Genomic DNA, 25,133 nt, shown 5'->3' on the forward strand with positions numbered 1-25,133 from the left:
GGCACAATCTTGGCTCATAGCAACCTCCACCTCCCGGGTTCAAGCTATCCTCCTGCCTCAGCCTCTGGAGTAGCTGGGATTACAGGCATGTGCCACTATGCCCGGCTATATTTTTTTTGTATTTTTAGTAGAGACAGGGTTTCTCCATGTTGGTCAGGCTGGTCTCGAACCCCTGACCTCAGGTGATCTGCCCACCTCGGCCTCCCAAAGTGCTGGGATTATAGGTGTGAGCCACAGCACCCAGCTTTGACCTTGAATCTTTATAAAATGTCCTTAATTTGTATTTCTCTGATGTTTCCCATGATTCAGGTTATGCAACATTAGAATTATCAGCAAAGTGATGTGGAACTGTCACTGGATCCTATCAGTGTAGCACATAATTTCCTTTTATCACCCTGATGCAGTGGCTTACGCCTGTAATCCCAGCACTTTGGGAGGCCGAGGCAGGTGGATCACCTGAGGTTGGGAGTTCAAGACCAGCCTGGTCAACGTGGTGAAACCCTGTCTCTACTAAAAACACAAAAATTAGCTGGGCGTGGTGGTGGGTGCCTGTAATCCCAGCTGCTAGGGAGGCCGAGGCAGGAGAATTGCTTGAACCCAGGAGGCAGAGGCTGCAGTGAGCTGAAATCGCCCCACTGCACTCCAGACTTGGCAACGGCGAGACTCCAACTCAAAAAAAAAAAAAAAAAATTACAAAAAAATTTTCATTTTGTCACGTTGTTGATTCACTTTGGGTTGTTTTATTTTTTATTTTTTAAATTTTATTTATTTATTTGTTTATTTTTTGGAGATGGAGTCTCGCTCTGTCACCCAGGCTGGGGTACACTGGCACGATTTCGGCTCACTGCAACCTCCGCCTCCTGGGTTAAAGTGATTCTCCTGCCTCAGCCTCCTGAGCAGCTGGGACTATAGGCGTGCGCCACCATGCCCAGCTAATTTTTGTATTTTTAGTAGAGACGGGGTTTCACCATATTGGCCAGGCTGGTCTCGAACTCCTGACCTCGTGATCCACCCACCTTGGCCTCCCAAAGTGCTGGGATTACAGGTGTGAGCCACCACACCTGGCCTATTTTTTTTTTTTTTTTTTTGAGACATGGTCTCACTCTGTCACCCAGGCTGGAGTATAGTGGTGCAATCACAGCTCACTGCAGCCTCAACCTCCCAGGCTCAAGCAATCTTCCTGCCTCAGCCTCCTGAGCAGCTGGGACTCCAGGCAGGAGCCACCATACCCACCCATGACTTCTCTTTTAAAAAATTTCTAATGGTTTCCCATCATAATTGAAATAAAATCCAAACAACTCACCCTGGTGCTTTTAAAGCCCAACATGACATGATCACTGTCTGCCTCTCAAATCTCGTTCTGTATCATTGTCCCCCTTTAACACTATGCTCCAGGCACATGAACGTTCTCTTATTTCCTTGAACTTCAAGCTCATTTCTGCCCTAAGGCCTTTGACTACTAGCTCTTTCCTCTCCTTGGCATACTCTAAGCCCCAAGGATATCAGAGTTTTCCTGATCACCCAGTCTAAGTATCTACTCAGTTCCTTTCCGTCATTACCCCATTTAAGTTATATTTACACAGTTGTTACAACTGTGTGATATTTTCTTGTTTACTTGTCTCTGTCCACTAAAATCTAAATAAGTTCCATGAGAGTTGGTCCTTACTTGTTAGCTGCTGTTTTATCTCTAGCCTCTGGTGAATCAATGCAATTATAAAAAATGCAAGGCTTAGCTAGGTGCAGTGATGCAAGCCTGTTGTCCCAGCTACTCAGGAAGCTGAGAGAGGAGGATTACTTGAGCCCAGGAGTTTGGGGCTGCAGTGTGCTATGATAGTGCCTGTGAATAGCCACTGTACTCCAGCCTGGACAACATAGTGAGACCTGGTCTCAAAAGAGGAAAAAAAAAAAATAATAAGGCTCTATTAGAGTCACATCCTCTGAGGCAAGTGATGACTGAGTGGCACCTGTGCATTTCTTTCCTCGGGAAAGTATGAAACACTGCCTGCATCCCCTAATGCTATGACTCTGCGAGTGTGCAATTCATCACATTTATAGCCTCTATGTCCACCAATGGAATCCCTGTCACGGGAGCACACCCATTACCTGCGTCAGAGCTTGGATACTTGTGCTGATATCACCACTGGCTACTTGGGAGATAATGAAATTGATTGTGGATGCTGTATTACTGTGCATGTCATCGAAGTGTGGAGAAACAGCCCGGATCCTAGATAGCAGAACAAAGAGAAAACTTCAACCTCTATTACAAGACATCCCAGTCAGTTGGAGTTATACAATTCTCCACTAGGTCCAGGTCTTAGTTAACAACTGCTATCATTCAAAAAATAATCAGTTCTAAAAAGTTTTAACTGCACATTACAAAGGGCACATTTCACGTAGGCCGTCTGATCATCATGAACTGCTCATATTTAAATGAAAGAGTTTAACTCACTTGGGTTCAGGAATAAGGACTGGCTCAAAAATGTCATCCAGTTTGTGCTGAACAAGTTCTGGCATTTCACATCGGACTGTACCATTGTCATTCTCAATCTCATCTAGATCCAGCTGGAATTCTCGGCGGACCATCTGGGCTGCCTCAGGATGCCCACTCATGCTTCGGGCTTGGCTAAGGGAAGCAAAAGGAGGCTCCTGAACTAAAAGAGACTTCTTAACCAAAGGGCAAGAGTAGCACTATCAGTTGCCCCAAAGCTTCAGGACAGATGTTCAACTTCTGGTTTCAGCCCCCCTGAATGATTTAAGTCCCTGAGTCTAAGCAAGTGCCTTTAATAGGTAACAACATTGGTTCATGAATATCCTAAGAGGGCAGATAACTTTAATTTGTACTTACATTACCTGCCAAGTTGTAAGTATTTGTTCTAGTTCACTAAAACCAACAAACCTTGTACTTCTATTCCTGAAGGGGCAGAAAACAATAAAATATATTTGTATTGACTCAAAGTTCACTACTTATGGGCAAATATATAAGAAAAATCTAGACTGGCTGGTTCTTTTCCACCAAATTAACCAGTGCTTTAATTTTGCTAATCGTAAGTACCATTCCATGCCGTGTTCAGCACATTTTATACTTTGTGAGACCACCAGTCACCCCTTTTTAGAATATTCACTCTTGACAGGTCAGGGCCAGCTTTACATCCAAGAAATAGGGATTCAAAGTTTCCAAATTCAAGTTCGTTAAAATTATACTCATGACACAACCCAAAATAGAGCTGTCTTGCTTAGGAGGCAGTATTTTGAGTCCCTAAGCCAATTTTGGGTTGCATGTATTTTATTTAGCCTTATCTCAAGAATAGGAAACTAAGCACAACCAAGTATAACACAAAGAAGAAAGTGAATCAGTATTTTAGCCACATGACATTGAACTTTTGTGGAAGACTTGATTCATGGGGTACTTATGGACACCCTCTACCCTGATTATAAACTCTAAGCTAGTCACCCTCCAGAGGGGATGAATCCAAGTCAGAAGTTAGAAAGATATAAGAGCCCTGCTAATGAGAAATTAGCAGGCAGTACTTACATCCTATAAGTGCGATACATAATTCTGTCCACGGAAAAGCAGTGAAAGAAGGCACAAGACCATTTAGAAGTGGTTTTGAGACAAAGACAAAGACAATGAAGACTGAAGAATCAAACATTTGGTTACAATACATTTACCCAGACACTCTGTCATGCATGATAATGGCTACAAGAACTCAAGATTATGTTACAGGACAGGCTGTGAGCACACAAGGCAAAGGCCATGGAGATGCTCTCAGACAAGTATCTCTATCTACATACTTGAGTTTGGAAGACATGTCCTCAGCTGGTCCCTTGCGTAACATGTTGGCATTGGAGCTTATGTTCTGTGCACGCTGAGGTTTCTCTTCCACCTGTTTTATTGGTGCAGCAGAGGGTCTCTTTGCTGACCGCTTAATCCTCTCCTCGAGCATGCTCATATCCTTTTCAGAAAGCTGTAAAGAGGCCAAATTTAGAAACCTAACTGGATAACACAATAATATCTATTTTCATATTAAAACAAATAGAACCTTCTATGTTAGGACATGTTTACTTTCAAAGCACCACATTTCAAAATCAACTACTGTTAATACCTGCCTAGCTGCTATAGGAAGAGGAGATATGAAAGAAGGAGAGGGGCTGGGCACAGTGGCTCATGCTTGTAATCCCAGCACTTTGGGAGGCCAAAGCAGGAGGATCACTTGAGCCCAGGAGTTTGACACCAGCTTGGGCAACATGGTGAAACCCCATCTATACATAAAGTATAAAAATAAGCTGGGTGTGGTGGCACGCGCCTGTAGTCCTTGCTACTCAGGAGGCTGAAGTCAGAGGATCACTTGAGCCTGGGAGGTCGAGGCTGCGGTGAACCATGATCACACCACTGCACTCCAACCTAGGTGACAGAGCAAGACCCTGTCTCAAAAAAAAAAAAAAAAAAAAAAAAGATAAAAAAAAGAAAGCCAATTAGTAACTACAAGTAAAAAGGTCAAAAATTAAATGAAGCTTCCTCATTTTTTGTTTTGTCACCACTATCTAGCTGTGTGACTATGGGCAAGAAACTTCATTTTTGGTCATCTGTAAAATTCCCAACTGCTTTATATTCTTCACTGGGTAGTAGTGAGAATTTAATTAGAAAATGTAAGTAAACATATTTAAACCCAGTGTAAATACATGGTGACACTATGAGGTAACTGAAGATGGAGGTCCAGACTCACTCAAACGAAATAAGAGGTCAGAGGCAGGACCTAATGTGAGTGGAAAACTGGCTCACGGCTGTAGTGCAAGATGTGATCTGACAGATACTAGCATCCACACTATACACAAATAAGCACTTTTTAACCAAAAACTCGATGCAGTAAAAATTACAGAGCAGACTGCCAGGCAGAATTTAAACCCGGGACTAGCTCAGATTTCTTGATTCAAAAATAGCACTCATTTCTAAAGCAAATTTGCTATGAATAGAATGCTCAGAAAAGAAAACTTGATTTCCATTAAAACAGCCTAATCAGAGACACCTCAAGGGTCTATCTGGATTCTAGGACACATTGATAGGTTGAGTTGACTAAAAAGTAGTAAAAACTTAGCTACAGTTGAGAGGACAGGAAACCTAACACCTAGGAGATCTTGCAATTCTTTTCACGACATGCTGACAGTGTTCAGAGAAGTCACTCACATTTCCAATCAGTTTGAACACCTGATCCCCATGTACATTGTACACCGTTACAATGGTGTTGAGTGCAGCATTGCGTACAGCATTGTCACGGTCTCCTATGTGAACAGCTATTTCCTTTAAGGCTTTTCCTGGGGTTGGTTGGCAAACATTCATGCCATAGGACTCAACCAGACATCCCAGCTCTTCCAGGCACTCTGATGGGGGAGAAAGGCTAGATTAATGAGACAACACATATTTGGGACAGAGACTTATCCTTACTAGAGAAATTTCCCTTGGCATATATGAAGGACTAAAACCTTACTCTGGCTCTGCCTAGGATTTTTTGTTTACTGCCTTTTATCAGCGAAAAAATGGTATTTCAGCAAGTGCTCCTGAAAGGAAGAGATGCCTGTGAGTCAGATGGCCCCTGTGCACTTGATTTTGTCACCAGGGTGATACTGAGTGGTGCCTGTATCACCTGATACCATGGCTCCACCAGTGTGCAACTCATCACTCTCACAGTCTAAATCAGGAGGTTGGAATCAACTACACAGGCACTGGAGAAATTTATTTGTTCATCTATAAACTATTTCTTCTATAGGCTACTGCTGCAGAGATTCACATCTCAGTTTAAACTGTTTGCTTCACCTGCTCTCTGCTTAGAGTTTTTGGATTTGGTTCCTTCCATGATAAAGGGAAACATCTTGCTAGCTGGGTAGACAAGGCACATCCGGTTCAGGATGGCACGAACATCTTTACGAATGACATCCTTTGGTTCTCCAACCTAGTCAATAAGGAAAATAATGATTAAGTGAGGCATTTCCTAAGTAGCAATGATTCTCCCATGCATTACTATGTTTTGAAAGAATAGGGAAATAGGGATAAGTAGGGAAGGTACCGTGATATAATCAGTAAAAAAGGGAGAGGAAATAAAAGTACAGAAACTGAGGTCAGCTGGGAACTTAAGCAGTCTCCCAGAGAGAGAACACCACATTACCTTGACGACAAGATAGGGGATGAAGGAAGATGCTTCATTCTCAGTAAGATGATATTCTTCTTCACTTAGCAAGGTGAAGAGCAATTTTAAATATTCTAGTGCTTTCATCAGGACGCTTGTATTGGTGTCAAAAAACCTCAGGGTAAGCCACTTTAAGATAAGATCCAGGCAACCAATAACTCCTTCTTTTTCACTCTCCAAGTGCTTAAAATAAAACAAAACAAAACTCCCACAAATAAGAATAATCAAAATCTTAATTCTACTAGGCAAGTGTCTTTTAAATTTTATTGGAGCCCAAAAAGAAAATGACAGATTTTTAAGCCTTCAATTAAGACCTAAAAAATATACACGCACATTCATTTATTCTACCAAATAACAAGACAGCTCTAAAAATAGAGAACATAGTATATTCTACTTCCAAGTCATGCAAACTTCAGATTATTTCATAGGGCTCGGTATTTTTACATGTCTGAAATACATGTATATTTATCTATTGCAGACTTACATCAACCATAACAGCAAGGGCTTTGTTATGATGCTGAAAGTCTGAGTGAAACATCTCATCTTGTAACCATTTAGCCACACAGCTAGACATTTGAGTCTTTAGTTGCTCAATGTATTCATCCCGTGGGGTAGTAAAATTCCACTTTAGCACCTGGAAAAAACAAACAGTGAAAAGGGGCTACAGGGTGTTCAACTGAAATGAGGTAGAGAGCCTTATATAATGCAGCTGCAGGAACAATTTAATAAAATATTTAAAAATTCAATAATATTCATTTGTAATTAAATATGAATGCAAATTTCAAGGTGTCATACTTCTTGAAGCTTAACAACTCTGAAAATCTTCTAGGAATAAAAATTTTTAGAATTCTTTGTTTTTGAGACAGAGTCTCACCTGTTGCCTGGGCATGGCAGAGTGCAGTGGCATGATCATAGATCACTGTAGCATTAACCTCCCAGGCTCAAGTGATTCTTCTGCCTTAGCCCCCCAAGTAGCTGGGACTACAGACATGCACCACTATGCCCAGCTAATTAAAAAATTTTTTTGTAGAGATGAAGTCTCAATATGTTGTCCAGGCTGGTTTTGAATTCCTGGGCTCAGGCAATTTGCCTGCCTCTGCCTCCCAAATTGTTGGGATGACAGGCATGAGCCACTGTGCCTGGCCTTGCAATTCTTACTAAAGAAAAAAAAAAAAAATCAATCCTACATATAACTATATAACATGGTGGACACTGCTGCCACATCTTTGATAGAGAGAAAATTTGAAATATCTATCAAAATTATGCATATCATCATTCTAGGAGTTTAATACAGATACACTCACATATGTGTACAAAGACCTATATTCAAAGATATTCACAGCGGCAGTGTTTGTAATAGTGAAAGACCAGAAACAACCTAAATGTCCAACATAGTGGGCGAAGGATAAAGAAAGGTACATACATACAATGCACCAATACAAACAGTGATACACACATATATACACAGATACGAATGATCTTTCAGATATTTCAAACATCATTAAAAGAAAATAGTGAGATACAGAACAAACAGTATGGCATGTCTGTATATGCCATCTGTATAAAAGGAGGGCTATATAAAAATATACATATGATAGTACAGGTATAAAATATTTCTGGAGTAATACATTGAAAAAATGAGGAGGATACTAATATCCTCCCTGTGGAGGGATACTGGAACAGAGACATGCTTTTCTTAACTATACTTTGCACTTTCTGTACTGCATATAATTTTTAAAAAAGATTATGTATTATGAAAACAAATTTAAGTATCTAATGAAATCAAAGTAACATAAGAGAAATGACTGAACTAGCCATTTATACAGTCACAAAATCTGCCTTGTAAGGTCTTAAAAAGAAGGATTAATGAAGAAGCTTATACATCCAATTAATTAAAAAAAAAAAATCAATGAATACATTCCATTCTTTGATTTTAAAAATGAAGATACCAAAAAAGCTACTAAATCATTTATTTCTATTTACAGGGAAAAATAGGCAATAACTCTATTCTATAGTTTCTTTTGTAGGAATTAATGCTCCCATAAACTAAATAATATAATTTATAAGCAAAAGAAACACTTAATTCCTAGATATTAAACAATAACATGAATTCAGACAGCAAAACTATTCTTGAATAACAATACAAGCAAAAATCTCCTGACGATTCTTAATCCTTCCTTACCTTCAATCCTTTTTCATCTTTCATCCTTTGCTCTTTTCCATTTGGAACAACAATAAAAATAGGCCCGGATTTGTCTTCATCCTCCTTTAAGCTGGTTTTGCTTGGCATCTTCTTCCCTTGTGCACTCTACAACCAAGGTTCAGGGAATACTGATTAGCTTGGCCACTTCTCCTTAAGAATATGATGCTGCTGCCCAGTAAAAGGGCACTGTAGAAAACAGAGATATCTTTCTACATGATATTTCACATGAAAAAAACATGCGTCACAGAATCTTGTATATGTTTTTGAACAGGTTCTCTAGAAATTTTTCTGAGAATATTCTTAAGTAACTGTTGGTTAGTTCTTGGACTGGCATGTTATGTAGTTGGAAAAACTGCTATTACTGATCATTAGTCTAGGTTACAAACTTTTTGTTTTTGTTTTCTTGAAATCTTCAACACTATTTATAGCTTTCCATATTAATGACATCTTTTTGTTTTGTTTTGTTTTTGAGATGGAGTCTCACTCTGTCGCCCAGGCTGGAGTGCAGTGGCGTGATCTCAGCTCACTGCAATCTCCACCTCCTAGGTTCAAGTGATTCTCCTGACTCAGCCTCCTCAGTAGGTGGGACCACAGGCGCCCACCACCATCCCTGGCTAATTTTTGTATTTTTAGTAGAGACAGGGTTTCACCATGTTGTCCAGGCTGGTCTCGAGCTCCTGACCTCAAGTGATCCACCCACCTCAGCCATTAATGACATCTTGAATGGCATTTACACATTTCCAAACACTTAGTTTGAAAGCTTTTCTGTTTCTTTCCATTGATATTTAAATGTATCTCTTATCATAACAGTGTAACTGAAGACCTTTTGAACTTGCTTCTAGAGAAAGTTACAAGAAATGCTTTAAATACTTAAGTCACTAAAGTGGTTTTAAAAAATAATCCAAGATTTAAAATCTTCATATCAGATAGAAAGAAAATAGTAAGCAATAGTACATATATTTAAGTTAAAATTCAAATTTCATTACTGGAATCATTATTATTATAAATGTAGCATGGCCACTATTTCTAGTTGGCCAGAATTTCTTTCTAGTATAAACACTAAAGTCATTCAGACCAAACAAATATGAGATCATTTATATGAAACTGCTTCGTAAGTTTAAAAAGATTGGGAAAAAAATATGGCATTAAGAACGGAGTCAAAAATACTGCAAAACACTCGTGATCAAAACTAAAATAAGCACTTGTTAAATTTGGGATGAGGACAGGCAGACAGGAAAAGAACAACGTCATTGGATAGTTGAAGATAATTACCCATTTAAATTAATTCACTGAGGAGTTAAAGGGCCTGAGCATAGGGAAGAAAAATGGTTAATTGTAATATTTAGAAGAAAGGCCCTAGAGTGTGTACTCCAAAATGGGGGTGTAATAATACATGTACTGGTTAAAAAACGTTCTCTATATTTTTTCATCAATTACAGGAAGTAAATTAAATAATTCTCTATTTAGACTTACTATTAGATTCACTACCCATTGCAGTTTTGCAATTTTCCTTTTGTAAGTATTACATAATTAACACTCTGAATATGTTTATTAATCTCAATCTTGATAGAGATAATGACAATTTACTGTGATTTAAAAACTTAATTAAATGAAAAAATCACCCAGAGGATAAAGTTGAACATTTGAACACACTGCTTTAAACTGTCCAACTCTCCGTGAATATTGAAAGAATTGCTGATGCATCAAAATAAATCCCACTGGGACAAAAGATATTTCCCTGCAGACTAACCGAAACATCTTCTAATATGATGACAACAGTGCCAAATTTGAAGGAGGTTGATTTAACTTCCTTTTCTTAAATCCAAATCAGCCTAAAGTGTTTATTATGCCAGAGCTACAAATGCTTTCTTTCTCCTTTTTTTTTTTTTTCCTGAGTCTCGCTCTGTCATCCAGGCTGGAGTGCAATGGCGAGATATTGGCTCACTGCAACCTCTGCCTCCTGGGTTCAAGCGATTCTCCTGCCTCAACTTCCCAAGTAGCTGGGATTACAGGTGTGCCACCATGCCCAACTAATTTTTGTATTTTTAAGAGAGACAGGGTTTCGCTATGTTGGCCAGGCTGGTCTCGAACTCCTGAAGTCAGGTGATCCGCCTGCCTCGGCCTCCCAAAGTGCTGGGATTACAGGCGTGAGCCACTGCGCCCGGCCCTTTCTTCTTTCAATAAAGTAAATCTTTCCCCGAAAATCTACATGAAAGGAAGATGACAGCACCTCTTGAGAGCAGGATGTCTCCGTTTTAGGACCTTATTAAAAATGAACCACAGAAATTTGTATAAATAATTTGATAATATCAACAGCAGTGATGTTCTTTTATATATAATATGATCCTTCCTAATAGAATGACTCAGTATATAAAATATATTTAAAAGCAAGTCTACATCAAAGTATACAGAGTTAACATACCTTTGCTTTAGAGGATAATCCTGGAGCTTTGGCCTTTTTTGGATCAGGTTTGGGTTCTGTACTGCTGGAAATACAATCTTCAGCAGGTGCTTTGAGGAAAAAAATATATATACTATAAACTTTAACTAATATCATTTTATTTTGGACAGGTTAAATATATAATGATGACGAGGAAGCTTGCAGTCTTAAATGTATCAATTTATAAGATGTTTTCAGTTAGTTTTTTTTTTTTATGAGACAGGATTTTGCTCTGTCTCCCAGGCTGGAGTACAGTGGTGCCTTCACGGTGCTCACTGCAGTCCTGACCTCCTGGGCTCAATGAATTCTCCCACCTCAGCCTCCCTAGTAGCTGGGACTACAGGCCCAAGCCACCACACCCAGCTAATTTTCTTTGTAATATTTGTGGAGACAGGGTTTCGCCATGTTGCCCAGGCTGGTCTCAAACTCCTGGGCTCAAGCAATCCACCCACCTTGGCTTCCCAAAGTGCTGGGATTACAGGCGTGAGTCACTGTGCCTGGCTTAGATTTTTTTTTCCTAATAATTTTTCTCCCAAAATCTCTCTTTAAGCATAAGAGAGAAATTAATTAAGAAAATCTGTATCTCATTTACCAACATTTAAACTGTAGTTTCATTTGTTTGTTTAGAGACAGGGTTTCTGTCACACAGACTAGAGTGCAATAGCACATTCAGGGCTCACTGCAGCCTTGACCTCCCTGGCTAAAACAGTCCTCCTACCTCAGCCTCCTGAATAGCTGGGACTACAGGCGTGCACCACCAAGCCCAACTAATTAAAACAACTTTTTTTTTTTTTTTAGAGACAGGGTCCCACTATGTTGCCCAGGCTGGTCTTGACCTCCTTGTCCTCTCAAAGTGGTGGAATTACAGGCGTGAGCCACCATGCCCAGCCCAGACTGATACTTTCTTAAAGGTAAAGACATCTTTGATATTCAGTATCTGCTACATAGCAAGATTTCAATAAAAACTGAATATGTACTTTAATAAAGAGTTTTACACAGGTAAAATTTTTTTTGAGACTAGTTCTGGCTCACCCAGGCTGGAGTGCAGTGGTGCGATCGTGGCTCATTGAAGCCTCAACCTCCTGGGCTGAAGCGATCCTCCCACCTCAGCCTCCTGGGTAGCTGGGACCACAGATGTGCGCCACCAAGACTAGCTAATTTTTGTAATTTTTGTAGAGATGGAGTTTTGCCATGTTGCTCAGGCTGTAAAATTTCTAACTTTATAGCATCAACAATTTCTATTCCACTAAATTCAAGAATATTGTTTTGTTTAAGCAGTAAGTCTAAAAATGAATTGGTCACAGGTTATATATTATCAAATTTTATTTATTTTTATTTATTTATTTTGAGACAGAGCCTTGCTCTGTCCCCCACGCTGGAGTGCACTGGCGTGATCTTGGCTTACTGCAACCTCTGCCTCCCGGATTCAAGCGATTCTCCTGCCTCAGCCTCCTGAGTAGCTGGGATTACAGGTATGCACCACCACACCCAGCTAATTTTTGTATTTTTAGTAGAGGTGGGGTTTCTCCATGTTGGCCAGGCTGATCTCAAACTCCTGACTTCAATGATCCACTGGCCTTGGCCTCCCAAAGTGCTGGGATTACAAGCATGAGCCACTGTGCCCAGCCTATTATGGAATTTTAATATCAGGATAAAGAAATCAAGAATTATCCCTTAAAGAAGGTTAATAAAGTGGATTAAGCTAGATTCTCCCAATTCCTCTTCTAATTATAGTATCCAGGAGCAGAAAATAGTTGAGGAAATGTAGGATGCAACACTTCAGAAAGGACTATTTTAATGTGCTATTCCAAAACTCCTTTTGGGATCGGGTGTGGTGGTTCAAGCCTGTAAGTCCAGCACTTTAGGAGACTGAGATGGGAGGATCGCCTGAGGCCAGGAGTTTGAGACCAACCTGCGCATCACAACAAAACCTTATCTCTATAAAAAGTAAAAAATTTAGCCAGGTGTGATGGCGCATGCCTGTAGTCCCAGCAACTTGGGAGGATGAGGCAGAAGGAACACTTGAGCCCAGGAGTTCGAGGTTGCAGTGAGCTATGATCACGCCACTACACTCACTCCTGGGTGACAGAGCAAGACACCATCTCTAAAAAAAAAACAAAACAAAAACAAAAAAAACTTTTTAGAATTAGAAACCAAATTAGTCACGTTTGTACCCTTAGTATAGTTCCTGGCATAAAATAGGTACTTGACTACTTGACAAGTGTTTGTGAAAGGAAAGTAAGCAGAGAAGGAAGGAGAGCTTGGATCTACGCTGTAAGGAAATGTGATTTTAAAAAGACAAGGCTGAATGTCTTTTTAGAGTTCCTCAGGGCTATTTCCTTCCCCTTTAACCTTCTTAAGATAGAGTTACCTGATGCAGGCTGGAATTTGGCTGGAGCGGACCCTCCCATTGGTTTAGAAGTTGCTTTAGTGGGTGGAGCAGGCTTGGCTGGCATGTTAACTTTGGCTTTCTCTAGCATGGCCAATACCTGATCTTTAGAAGTTGGCTAGAGAGACGAAATGACATAAAAAGTGAGAGGTCACATAAATGATAAAGTCATACAAAGCTTATGAACAAATCCTCTGTCAAACAAATGACTGAGCTCCTAGTTTTGAAATACCACTGAAGTAAGGGAGGCAGTACATGGTGTCAGAGAAGTCACGCACATTATGAAGTCACACTAAGGTAGGTATCATTCTAGAAGGTCACAGTTTTCACCCCTGTGAGGTCAGCAGATTTTTACTTCTACACTGCTTAATATTTTATTTTTGCTTGTTACTATTTCAAATTGAGACTCACAGGAGGTAATATGGTTTTTTCCTCATATAAATTCATGTTTAATATATATATATTTTTAAGACAGTTTCTCTCTTGTTGCCCAGGCTGGAGTGCAGTGGCACGATCTCAGCTGATTGCAACCTCTGCCTCCTGGGTTCATGCGATTCTCCTGCCTCACCCTCCCAAGTAGCTGGGATTACAGGCATGTGCCACCAAACCCGGCTAAATTTTGTTTTTGTAGAGATGGGGTTTCGCCATGTTGGCCAGGCTGGTCTTGAACTCCTGACCTCAGGTGATCCACCTGTCTCGGCCTCCCAAAGTGTTGGGATTACAGGCGTGAGCCACCGTGCCCGGCCCATGTTAAATATATTTTTTAATAGCTTTTAACAGCAGTAGCAGCAACAAGAAGTAGTACCTTTAGTTTCCCAGTAGCCTTGGCCATTTTTTCATATCCTAAATGCATCATGAAGAATGGCAAGGCATCTTGGGCCTTCTTTCGCACATCTCCATTTCGATCTTCCAGGCAGGAGTAGAGATGAGGAACACAAAGGATAAGGTCTGTAGGGGTGGAACGAAGAGTAGGTAGTTTCTCAGCCAGCCAGCCCAGAAGCTGCCAAAAGAAATAAAGACTAGTTACACACTTCAAATGAAGACTGTTATCATTTATGATCTCAGGCTTACTGATTTCATTAGTCTCAAGCACTGAATTAGCTTTCACACTATAACTTTCCAATATGAAATCAGTACTTTTCATAATTCAAGAACTGTGCTATATTTAAATAACATATGCAATGATGACAATCATCTTTAAGATAAGGACACATTTCTTTGGACTATATTTGGGTATTAAATTATAAAGCTTTAATACATCTGAAAGATGAAAAACTTTTACTTATCTCCCTTTAGTTCTGAAAAATATTTAGCTAGAAGACCCAAAGCACTTATTGTGATCAGAAGGCTACAAATTTTACCAAGACTTCTTATTTTTTGCCTTATGTTGACATTTTTCTTCTCTATATCCCTAAAATAGTTCATATTTGTATTTTTCATTTTTGAGACAAGGTTTCACTCCCGTCACCCAGGCTGGAGGGCAATGGCATAATCTTGGCTCGCAGGCCAGTGGGATTGGCTTTAGTCATGCAGCACAATTCCTTGGAGATTTATCTGAATTATTGTATTTACCAGCAGTTTGTTCTTAATTGCTAAATAGTATTCCATGTATGGATGTACAAGAGATTTGTTTAACCATTCACCTACTGAAAGGTATCTGAACTGTTTCTAGTTTTTGGCTATTATGCAGTAAAATGCTCTACCCTTGAGCTATAGTCCCAGTTTTTGGCTACTATGATTGAAGTTGTTATGAATATTTGTACATAGATTTTTGTATGGACATAAATTTTCATTTTCCTGAAATAAATGTCCAAGAGTGCAATTGCTGGCTCATATAGTAACTGTACATTTAGTTTTATAAGAAAATACCAAACTATTTCCTGAAGTAGTTGTACCATTTTACATTTCCAGCAGCAATGCATGACTGTTGAGGTTTCTCCAGCATTTCACGTTACCATTATTTTTAATTTTAGCAATTCTGATGATTGTATAGTGATATTTCAACACAGTTTTAATTTGCATTTCCCTGGTTGCTAATAACACTGAGCATCTTTTTTTTTTTTTTTTTAAATCAAGTCTTGCTCTTGTCACCCAGGCGGGAGTGCAATGGCATGATCTCAGCTCACTACTCACAGGCTTGGCCATGGATACCCATTTTCTGATTTTTCTGTTGTTGTTGTTGTTACTGTTGAGTTTTCAGAGTTCTTTATATATTCTAGATATTAGTCCTTTATTGGATACTGGCTTACAAATCTTTTCTGTTGTTCTGTAGCTTGTTTTATTATTTTCATGTGGTTTTTTTTGCAGAGTAAAAGTTTTTAATTTTCATGTGGTCCAATTTATCAACTTTCCTTTTATGGATTATGGTTTTGGTTTTAAGTCTAAGAATTCTTTGCCAGCCTCCCATCCTGGAGATTTTCTAGTTTGCACTTAAAAGTTCTATAGTTTTATGTTTTAAATTTAAGTCCATAATCTGTTTTGAGACAGTGAGGTTTAGGGTGAGGTTCATTTTTTTGTTTATGGATGTCCAATTGCTCCAGAATCATTTGTTGAAAAGACTATACTTCCTTCACGGAATTATTTTTGTAGCTTTGTAAAAAATTAGTTGATATTAGTGTGGGTCTATTTCTGGGTTCTCTCTGTTGTTCCAATGATCTACGTGTCTATCTCCACCCCATCCTCCTGCTACCACTATCACAGTGTCTTGATTACATTAGCAATATAGTAAGCTAATTGTAAAGTGATTCCTCTTTTTTTGTTTTTGTTTTTGAGACGGAGTCTTGCTCTGTCACTCAGGCTGGAGTGCAGTGGCACGATCTTGGCTCACTGCAACCTCTGCCTCCCGGGTTCAAGTGATTCTCCTGCCACAGCCTCTCGAGTAGCTGGGACTACAGGCGCATGCCACCACACCCAGCTAATTTTTGTATTTTTGGTAGAGACGGGGTTTCACCATGTTTGCCAGGATGGTCTCGATCTCTTGACCTCGTGATCTGCCCGCCTTGGCCTTCCAAAGTGCTGGGATTACAGGTGTGAGCCACCGCGCCTGGCCCTCACCATTAAGTTTCATGTTATCTGTAGAGGTTGTTACGCAGATGCTTATATCAAGTTGAGGTAATTCTCTTTCATTACTGACTTGCTAAGAGTTTTTAATCATGAATGCATGTTGGATATGTCAAATGCCTTTTTTGCATCAATTGATATAATCACAAATTTTGTTATTCTGTTGTTATGATTACTCTGATGGATTTTTGAATGCTCTATTTTTTTTTTTTTTGAGACGAAGTTTCGCTTTTGTCGCCCAGGCTAGAGTGCAATGATGCGATGTTGGCTCACTGCAACCTCCGCCTCCCGGTTCAAGTGATTCTCCTGTCTCAGCCTCCTGAGTAGCTGGGATTAGAGGCGCCCACCACCATGCCCAGCTAATTTTTCTATTTTTGGTAGAGACGTGGTTTCACCATGTTGGCTAGGCTGGTCTTGAACTCCTGACCTCAGGTGATCCACCCACTGTGGCCTCCCAAAGTGCTGGGATTACAGGCGTGAGCCACTGCAACTGGACTTTTTTTTTTTTTTTTTTTTTTTTGAGATGGAATCTTGCTCTGTTACCCAGGCTGGAGTACAGTGGCGTGATCTCAGCTCACTGCAACCTCTGCCTCCTGGATTCAAGCGATTCTCCTGCCTCAGCCTCCCGAGTAGCTAGGATTATAGGCCCGCACCACCACACCCAGCTAATTTTTTGTATTTTTAGTAGAGACAGGGTTTCACCATGTTGGGCAGGCTGGTCTCCAACCCCTGATCTCAAGTGATCTGCTTGCTCGGCCTCCCAAAGTGCTGGGATTACAGGCATGAGTCACTGCACCCAGCCTCTATTTTTATGTTCTGATTAAAACCTCTGATTTTAATAAGAGCTATTTATGACAAACCCACAGCCAATATCATACTGAATGGGCAAAAGCTGGAAGGATTCCCTTTGAAAACCGGCATAAGGCAAGGATGCCCTCTCTTACCACTCCTTTTCAATATATTATTGGAAGTTCTAGCCAGGGCAATCAGGCAAGAGAAAGAAATAAGGGTATTGAAATAGGAAGAGAGGAAGTCAAATTATCTCTGTTTGCAGATGAACATGATTGCATATTTACAAAACCCCATCCTCTCAGCCCAAGAACTCCTTAAACTGATAAGCAACTTCAGCAAAGTCTCAGGATACAAAATCAATGTGCGAAAATCACAAGCATTCCTATACACCAATAATGGACAAACAGAGAGCCAAATCATGAGCAAACTCCCATTCACAATTGCTACAAAGAAAATAAAATACCTAGGAATACCTCTTCAAGGAGAACTACAAACCACTGCTCAACAAACACAAACAAATGGAAGAACATTCCATGCTCACGGATAGGAAGAATCAATATCATGAAAATGGCCGTACTGCCCGAAGTAATTTATAGATTCAGTGCTATTCCCATCAAACTACCAATGACTCTCTTCACAGAATTAGAAAAAACTACTTTAAATTTCATATGGAACCAAAAAAGAGCCTGTATAGCCAAGACAATCCTAAGTAAAAAGAACAAAGCTGGAGGCATCACGCTACCTGATTTCAAATTATACTACAAGGCTACAGTAACCAAAACAGCATGGTACTGGTACCAAAACAGATATATAGACCAATGGAACAGAACAGAGGCCTCAGAAATAACACCACACATCTACAACCATCTGATCTTTGACAAACCTGACAAAAAACAAGAAATGGGGAAAGGATTCACTATTTAATAAATGGTATTGGGAAAACTGGTTAGCCATATGCAGAAAACTGAACCAGACCCCTTCCTTACACCTTATACAAAAATTAACTCAAGATGGATTAAAGATTTAAACCTAAGACCTTAAACCATAAAAACCCTAGAAGAAAACCTAGAATACCATTCAGGACATAGGCATGGACAAAGACTTCGTGACTAAAACACCAAAAGCAATCGCAATAAAAGCCAAAATTGACAAATGGGATCTAATTAAATTAAAGAGCTTCTGCACGGCAAAAGAAACTATCATCAGAGTAAACAGGCAACCTACAGAATGGGAGAAAATTTTTGCAATCTATCTATCTGACAAAGGGCTAATATCCAGAAGCTACAAGGAACTTAAACAAATTTATAAGAAAAAAACAAACAACCCCATCAAAAAGTGGGCGAAGGATATGAACAGAAACTTTTCAAAAGAAGACATTTATGTGGCCAACAAACATATGAAAAAGATCATCACTGGTCATTAGAGAAATGCAAATCAAAACACAATGAGATACCATCTCACGCCAGTTAGAATGGCGATCATTAAAACAACAGATGCTGGAGAGGATGTGGAGAAACAGGAACCACTTTTACACTGTTGGTTGGAGTGTAAATTAGTTCAATCATTGTGGAAGACAGTGTGGCAATTCCTCAAGGACCCAGAACTGGAAATACCATTTGACCCAGCAATCCCATTACTGGGTAATACCCAAAGGATTATAAATCATTCTACTATAAAGACACATGCATACGTATGTTTATTGCAGCACTATTCACAATAGCAAAGACTCGGAACCAACCCAAATGCCCATCATGTTAGACTGGATAAAGAAAATGTGGCACATATACACCATGGAATACTATGCAACCATAGAAGAAGAATGAGTTCGTGTCCTTTGCAGGGACATGGATGAAGCTGGAAACCGTCATTCTCAGCAAACTAACATAGGAACAGAACACCAAACACCGCAATTTCTCACTTGTAAGTGGGAGTTGAACAATGAGAACATACCGGCAGAGGGAGGGGAACATCACACACTGGGGCCTGTCGGGGGTTAGTGGGGCAAGGGGAGGGATAGCATTAGGAGAAATACCTAATGAAGATGATGGGTTGATGGATGCAGCAAACCACCATGGCACATGTATACCCATGTAACGAACCTGCATGTTCTGCGCATGTATCCCAGAGCTTAAATAATAAAAAAAACACAAAACCTCTGATTTTACCATTTAAATGTTTAAGAAAAGGGAAAAGTTCCACAAAAAGCCTAGTCCTCTAAAAAGCGTTATTGATAAAGAAGCATGTGAAAGGAAAAAATGGAAGCACATGAATACAAAGGCCCCAGGAATGTGATTTCATTTTATTAACTGTTTTATAATGAAACTCATTCTAACCATAAATGCGTATTTATCAGACAGGCCCAAGCCCCTATGGAAGTAAATGACATGAGTAATGCACATGATTAATTTATGATACTAACCTCTTGCCTCAAGAAAGGATTTTCCTTTTTGAGCTCTTCAGAAAGATCTTCTCCTTCCAGCCATTCCTTCATGCCAGTCTGTTCTGCCCAAGCATTCACAGTCGCTAGGGCAGCAGCTCGAACGTTGTTCTAAATGGAGAAGATAATCAACAAAAATAATATCTACTACAGTTTGGAGGTACGGGGTGATCACTGTTGCTTTATGAACATGAACAATGGAGGGTTATCTAAGGCCCACATGAACATACATGAAACCATCTTCTCTGAAACAGAAACTAGTTCTATGATTGTACTAAAACTCCAAAGTAAAGTAGAAATATAAAACTCCAAATTGTAAAACTTGTGTACTCAGTTAATCAGGCAAAACAGTGAGTGATCTGGGCATAAAATATCATGTAAGAAGAATAACTCTTATATTTTGTTTCCTGAGTAGTTGGGGGCATTTACGTCCATGTCTGTCTGCTAAAGAATGAAATTCTAAATGTTAAAGACATCATAATGGTTAAGACTGAAACTGCTAATAAATTGACTGAAAATCAGTTATATTTTTATATTAATTTACATTAATATTAAAAGCACAAATTATATTAAATTAAGTTCCTCAAGTTAAATAAATTATACAACAGTATAGAGATATTCAAATATTTAGTCTAGGGCTAAACATTGTAACCTTCAATGATATTTCAGTGACTTCTAGAACTATGAAACTACAAATATCTTGCTGAACTACTAGAAGATCCCACTCTAATAGTTCAGAAAAATAAAAGTAGAAAATAACTTAATGAACTCCAAACTCACATATTTATTCTCTATAGCAAAATGTTACACAATTATGTTATAATCATAATAGCAACCATTTATTGTGTGCATACTATATGAGACAGGCACAATAAAATGTACCTTACATACAGACTCATTTAATTCTGTAAGAAAGAAATTTCACAGATAAAGAAACTGACCCTCAACGAAGACAGCTTATCTAAAAGTCACAAAACTAATAAGTGATACCTGGTCACCTTAATACTGCCTGGAAGATAAAAATGTTTACTGTTTTTCTTCTAATATTTTCATCTTTATAAAGTTTATCAGGTCTTTACATGACTCTAAAAAGAGAATTATCTTTAACCCAAGAATATGGCTGGCCTATTCCAGAATGGAGCCATGGTGAAAAGAGTTAGGTTTACCTTGCTGTCTCCAAGGACTGTGATGATAGGGATGCCTAAATTTTTTACATGTTGCTTAATATTTGGGCCCATGGCTACTGCCAGTTGTTGCAGGATATTCAGCGTTTGCTGTACCTGAGTGGAAAGAGCCAATACTTTATGTTGAAACTATAAGCAAGTTGTGTGCAAACTTCCGTAAATTTGCTGCTATACTGTCAATACAGCAGGAGATTTCTGGCCTACTCAAGAGACAGAGACACTGGCTTGTCGTGCTATTCTACTTAGATTACTCTAATTAATTTTTAGGCAGTGGCCTTTTTATCATCAGTTCGTAAAACTAGATTATCAGAATTTTAGACCAGAGATCATAGTACTTTACAACTTTAAGGTAAAACCTAGTTTAAGGAAATCCTGACATAAAAATCCACATTTAAAAATCAGAAATCATTATGTTTACATGTATTACAAGCAGTTTTATACAAATATATTCAATATTGGATTCCTGCAAAAAGCAAATTCTGAGACTCATAAAAATTTGATGAATAAATCTGCCAACTACCATCATATCTTGAGATACACTTAATAAATTAAAGGCAGCTATTTCTAGTTCAAAGCAAATAAAGTAACCACTTATTTTTTGCAAGTGAAGGCTACACTGAAAAAGTAACTCCTGCAGCAGTGGGGAGGGGAGATAAAAAGAACAGCCGTATGCTCTACATACCAAGATTTTATTTGAATCATTGAGTCGACCCTTCAAGGCAGGTGGAAGTTCACCTATATTCGGTTGGATAAATTTTGCTTCATTAATAATACCTGCCACTTCATCTAGGCCTTCTTTCCTAATCTTCCAATTCTTATCACCAATCTTAGATACCAACTCTGAAGTGATTTTATCACTGAAAAACAGAAAATAACCTTTAATTCCAGACTCCAAAAAAATGATGATATCACGTTAAGTTCCCCTCACTGAATTCAAAAAGAAGACAACATTCTGAATTCAATATAATGAATGAAATAAACCATTTCACAGACTGGAACCTACCTGATCTCTGTCCTTGGCAAAAGATCAACGACATCATTGCTCCCGTCATCTGGTTCATCTCCATCTTCTCCTTCATCTGTACCACTTGTGCTATGCTTGGAAATTCCTCTGGTTGGAGCAGGTGGACTTTGTCCCTGCATCTATACACAAATGAATGAGTAAGGCTAATGAAATTTATATAGGATATGGGAACAAACAAATTAGAGAGGGTGCCTGTGTCAAACTCTCATTCCTTTATAATACCTATTTACACAGTAGGTAATTTGACTACTACCTAGATTACAATTTTGAGACCATATGTCAAAAGGTATTTTTATACAAAACCTACTAGAAGGCAGGGTGTGGTGGCTCACACTTATAATCCCACTACTTTGGGAGGCCAAGGCGGGTGGATCATCTGAGGTCAGGAGTTCAAGACCAGCCTGGCTGATACGGTGAAACCTCGTCTATACTAAAAATACAAAAATTAGCCTGGCATGGTGGCACATGCATGTAATCCCAGTTTCCCAGCTGAGGAGGCTGAGGCAGGAGAATTGCTTGAACCTGGAAGGTGGAGGTTGGAATAAGCCCGGGAAGCACCATTGTACTCCAGCCTGGGCAACAAGAGTGAAACTCCATCTCAAAACAAACAAACAAACAAACAAACAAAACAACCCAAAAACAAAACAAACAAAACATAAAAAAAATTTTTTTTTCTTTTTGAGACAGAATCTTGCTCTGTCACCCAGGCTGGAGTGCAGTGGCATGATCTTGGTTCACTGCAACCTATGCCTCCCGGGTTGAAGTGATTCTTATGCCTCAGCCTCCTAAGTAGCTGGGATTCCAGGGCGTGCTACCACACTCGGCTGACTTTTGTATTTTTAGTAGAGACGGAGTTTCGCCATGTTGGCCAGGCTGGTCTCAAACTCCTGACCTCAAGTGATCTGCCTGCCTTGGCCTCCCAAAGTGATGGGATTACAGGCGTGAGCCACCAAGCCCTGCTAAAATCATCAATTTCTTATGAACTCTTCCATGGATACTTTATTGTGCATAAAAGCAAACACATACATATTCTTCATTCCAGAAAGACAGAGTCTCAGTATGTTGCCCAGGCTGGAGTGCAGTGGCTATTCATAGTTGTGATCCCACTACTGATCTGCACTGGAGTTTTGACCTGCTCTGTTTCTTTCTTTCTTTTTTTTTCTTTTGAGAAAAGGTCTCTCTGTGTGGCCTAGGCTCGAGTACAGTGGTACAAACATGGCTCACTGGAGCCTCAACCTCCTAGGCTCAGGTGATCCTCCCACCTTGGCCTCCTGTGTAGCTGGGACCACAGGCATGTGCCACTATGCCTGGCTAATTTTTTGATTATTTTTTTGTAGAGAAGGTCTCATTTTGTTGCCCAGGCTGGTCTTAAACTCCTGGGCTCAGGGGGTCCTCCTGCCTTGGCCTCCCAAAGTGCTGGAATTACAGGCATGAACCACTGCACCTGGCCGACCTGCTCTGTTTCTGATCTGGGCCAGTTCACCTCTCCTTGGGCAACTGGTGGTCTCAGCTCCTGGGAGGTCACAATACTAATGCTGAACTTAGTGTGGACACCCAACTGGCATAGCACACTACAGCCCAAAACATCTGCACTTAAGCAATCCTCCTTCCTCAGGCTCCTGAGTAGCTGGGACTACAGGCGTGCACCACCACACCCAACAGTTTAGTCTTAATGAGATTCTCAAGTCCACTAACAGATTGTATCATTTGTGGAAATTCTACCTTCTCAAATTCTGCATCTATCTGGGATAGGAGGGCAGGCTTCTCATCCTCAAAGAACATTCGCAAAGAGGGACCAACATACAGATACATCACGCCAAGCAGGGTTATGGCAGCAGTCCTCACAGCCTGCCAGACAGAAGAAAAATAACTTTTTAAATCACAAAGATGGCAATAATAACTTTTTAAATCCACAAAGATGGCAATACTGCCCTATATATGTTGTTATGTACTCACTGGGTTTGTTGCAGCAAGAGCTGTCTTCACATTGCTAATGAAAGCTTTGACATTCAACCTAGAAGAAACATTTAGAATTAAAAGCAAACAAATGAAACCCTCAAAATACTCAATAGAGTTTTATAAAGCCAGACTCTAGGACTGGCTCCCTTTGGCAAAGTTCTCACTTTTTCTCTTCCTACACTAACTTTATTTTATTTTATTTATTTGAGACAGAGTCTTGTTCTGTCACCTAGGCTACAGTACAGTACATGATAGCTCACTGCAACCTCTGCCTCTCTGGTTCAAGCGATTCTCATGCCTCAGCCTCCTGAGTAGCTGAGATTACAGGTGTGTAACACCATGCCAAGCTAATTTTTTTTGTTTGTTTGTTTTTAGTAGAGACAGGGTTTCACCATGTTGGCCAGGCTGGTCTCGCACTCCTTACCTCAAGTGATCTGCCTGCCTCAGCCTCCCAAAGTGCTGGGATTACAGGCATGAGCTACCACACCCAGCCTCCTACACTAACTTTAAAGTGAGCTTTAAATACTATCTATAGGCTGACAATCCTATTATGCTTAATTACAACTCCTAAATCCAATCTTGAACTCTCTCCTGAACTCCAGATTCACATCATCCAGCTGCCTTTGTGATATTTCCATTTGTATGCCTGGAAGACAGCCTATATCTAATATATTGAAACCAAACTCCTGATTGTCCTCACTCCAGTCCCAAAACCTGTTCCTCCCAGAGTCTTCTACACCTCAGTAAAGAGCCACATTTTTCTTCCAGTTATTCAGGCTATCCTTGACTTTTTGAAGTTATCCCTGACTTGTCTCTCTCTTGTTCTATTCTACTTTTTAAATATCTTATCAGTTATAACACTTCCACTTCTACAATCTATGTCCAAGCCACCAGAATTTCTCGACAGGATTATTCCAATAGCCTACTAATTCGTCTTCCCGTCTTTGATCTCCTCTCTGTCTTCTCTGACAACAGTCAGAATATGAACCTGTTACTCTTCTCCTCAAAAGCCCCTAATGCCTTCCCAACTTATTCAAAATGTTGAGGCCCCACATGACCTGGCCCCTATTCTTTCTCTAGCTTTAACTCCTACCACTTCCTACCCCCTCACTCATTGTCCTACAGCTACATTCTGAAGAAAATACACTCCTTGCTATTTTAAATACATCACATGTACTCCTACCACAGAGCTTTTGGCATTTGCTCTTCCCTTGGTCTAGAATGCTCCTCTCTGATTATCACAGCTTGCTCTCTCATGTCCTGGTCTCTACTCAAATGTCATTTTTTCAGGAAGAACTCTTCAACTACTATATAGAAAACACCACCATCTAAACTATACCACATTATTCCATTTAACCCCTCATCCTGCTTTACATAAACATATATATGTAAAAAAAAATAGATATATATTTTTTGAGATGGAGTTTTGTTCTTGTTGCCGAGGCTGGAGAGCAATGGCATGATCT

General features: G+C 39.6%; 1 protein-coding gene and 2 non-coding genes across 8 annotated transcripts in view; all 3 read right to left on the minus strand.

The window, feature by feature from the left end:
* CKAP5 (cytoskeleton associated protein 5) overlaps nt 1-25,133 on the minus strand; it is a 102,551-nt gene that overhangs the window by 13,276 nt on the left and 64,142 nt on the right. For 3 of the 6 annotated variants that reach the window (XM_034932489.3, XM_034932492.3, XM_034932491.3), the window contains exons 19-36: nt 23,665-23,722; nt 23,431-23,556; nt 21,688-21,827; nt 21,367-21,541; nt 20,667-20,780; nt 19,483-19,611; nt 14,017-14,211; nt 13,194-13,329; nt 10,805-10,893; nt 8,362-8,487; nt 6,664-6,813; nt 6,159-6,362; nt 5,810-5,945; nt 5,183-5,376; nt 3,793-3,965; nt 3,533-3,556; nt 2,450-2,623; nt 2,104-2,224 (exon numbers count right to left, since the gene is read on the minus strand). In XM_034932489.3, coding sequence (XP_034788380.1) covers nt 2,104-2,224; nt 2,450-2,623; nt 3,533-3,556; nt 3,793-3,965; nt 5,183-5,376; nt 5,810-5,945; nt 6,159-6,362; nt 6,664-6,813; nt 8,362-8,487; nt 10,805-10,893; nt 13,194-13,329; nt 14,017-14,211; nt 19,483-19,611; nt 20,667-20,780; nt 21,367-21,541; nt 21,688-21,827; nt 23,431-23,556; nt 23,665-23,722 — 2,464 coding nt within the window. The remainder of the gene's footprint in view (nt 1-2,103; nt 2,225-2,449; nt 2,624-3,532; nt 3,557-3,792; nt 3,966-5,182; nt 5,377-5,809; nt 5,946-6,158; nt 6,363-6,663; nt 6,814-8,361; nt 8,488-10,804; nt 10,894-13,193; nt 13,330-14,016; nt 14,212-19,482; nt 19,612-20,666; nt 20,781-21,366; nt 21,542-21,687; nt 21,828-23,430; nt 23,557-23,664; nt 23,723-25,133) is intronic. The other 3 variants (XM_008968128.5, XM_055093656.2, XM_055093655.2) reach the window with 1 other exon arrangement.
* Nucleotides 1,947-2,054, minus strand: LOC112441297 (small nucleolar RNA SNORD67). The gene has a single exon (XR_003029234.1). It is a non-coding gene; the product is annotated as a small nucleolar RNA SNORD67 (small nucleolar RNA).
* Nucleotides 5,572-5,682, minus strand: LOC112441296 (small nucleolar RNA SNORD67). Its single transcript, XR_003029233.1, has one exon. It is a non-coding gene; the product is annotated as a small nucleolar RNA SNORD67 (small nucleolar RNA).

This window comes from Pan paniscus, chromosome 9, assembly GCF_029289425.2.
Source record: "Pan paniscus chromosome 9, NHGRI_mPanPan1-v2.0_pri, whole genome shotgun sequence".
NCBI lineage: Eukaryota > Metazoa > Chordata > Mammalia > Primates > Hominidae > Pan > Pan paniscus.